The sequence below is a fragment of the Octopus bimaculoides genome, chromosome 17 (genome assembly GCF_001194135.2).
Source record: "Octopus bimaculoides isolate UCB-OBI-ISO-001 chromosome 17, ASM119413v2, whole genome shotgun sequence".
Classification (NCBI taxonomy): domain Eukaryota; kingdom Metazoa; phylum Mollusca; class Cephalopoda; order Octopoda; family Octopodidae; genus Octopus; species Octopus bimaculoides.
Window position 1 is genome coordinate 48734202 of NC_068997.1, and position 1532 is coordinate 48735733.

General features: G+C 34.5%; 1 protein-coding gene across 1 annotated transcript in view; it reads right to left on the bottom strand.

Moving 5' to 3' along the window:
- LOC106868210 (uncharacterized) overlaps positions 1-1532 on the bottom strand; it is a 17868-nt gene that overhangs the window by 11774 nt on the left and 4562 nt on the right. Inside the window, exon 3 of the mRNA XM_014913372.2 lies at positions 180-338. Within this exon, the coding sequence (XP_014768858.1) occupies positions 180-338 (159 nt within the window). The remainder of the gene's footprint in view (positions 1-179; positions 339-1532) is intronic.

Genomic DNA, 1532 nt, shown 5'->3' on the forward strand with positions numbered 1-1532 from the left:
ATATATATATATATATATATATATATACATATACATACATATCTATATGTATATATGCATGCATGCACGCATGTATGTATGTATGTATATATACTTACACACACATCTATAAAATCATACATAGTTACAGAATGTATATTCTCAAGTTTCAAATATCTACACACTAATGTAAAATTTACCTCTATAATTTATGCCTGGAGATTTACAAGACTTGTAATACTCGAATATGTCCAAGACTAAGGATTCTGCTGTGACTATCAGAATACTTGAAGTCAACAGCGGCTCTTTAGAACCCTTTTCGTCATACAACTGCACACTCTTGCGCCCGGCTTCACATTCTGCAGAAAAAAATAAAACACCAAAAATCAAATTTAAGATAACAACAAAATATTAATAGCGTGCTAAGGAGAATGGTGGCGGTAAGGGTGATGGGGAAGTTAGTGGGGGAAATGACGGAGGTGTTGACGGCAATGATGATGATGATGATGAATATGATGACAGCGATATATATATACCAATGTTACATGTTCTTTTCTACTTCTAGGCACAAGGCTAGAAATTTTACAGGAGGGGGCGCCAGTTGATTAGGACTGACTCCAGTACACAACTGGTACTTAATTTATCGACCCCGAAAAGATGAAAGGCAAAATTGACCTCGGCTGAATTTGAACTCAGAACGTAAAGACAGAAGAAGTACCGCTAAGCATTTCGCCCGACGTGCCAACAATTCTGCCAGCTCGCCGCCTTCCAATGTTACATATTAAAACACGTTCCTAGAAGGCGGCACGCAAATATTAATGGCATATCCAATAGCGTTACATCGCTGTATTAACTGGCTGTTTAAGCAATATTTTTTTGTGGATGAATAAGGGATTAGATGGGTGCTGATGAAGGAGTAAAAACCCCCGAAAAGTGACATGTACGCACATCATCATTTTTTCATCTTCGATCTTATTGTTTGTTTTACATCTGAGGTCTCGGGTACGAAACGTCGTACCGAAAATCAGTGTTGGTTATAATTTCTATGAAATGACTCTAGCAAGTGATGTAAGTGACACTAGCAAGTGATGTAAATCGCACTGCTAACACAGGAGAACACGGTATTGATTTATAAAAAACGTTTGATGCACTCTGTAGTATACTGTGGTTGCGTAACGAAATACTGCGGCCCTACAAGTCTTTAATATCCAATAATAAAGAGCATAACGAGAAAAAATATATGTAACGAATGTGTGAGCAGTAACGATCATTTAATAATGGTTCTGGTTGGATTAATTTTGTGTGAAAAGTCCTCATAAAATACTAAAAATGAAGTATAATGTGCCAGTATGTTCATCATTATAATTATAAACATAATATAGGGATCAATAAAAGTTGCTTCACCAACATACTGAAAGTTTAGAAATAGCAGTTAAAACTATTAATTCTACTACTACAATTAAGTCTCCAACGGACAGTGATATATTGTGTGTGTATATATATATATATATATATATATATATATATATATATATATATATATATATATATAT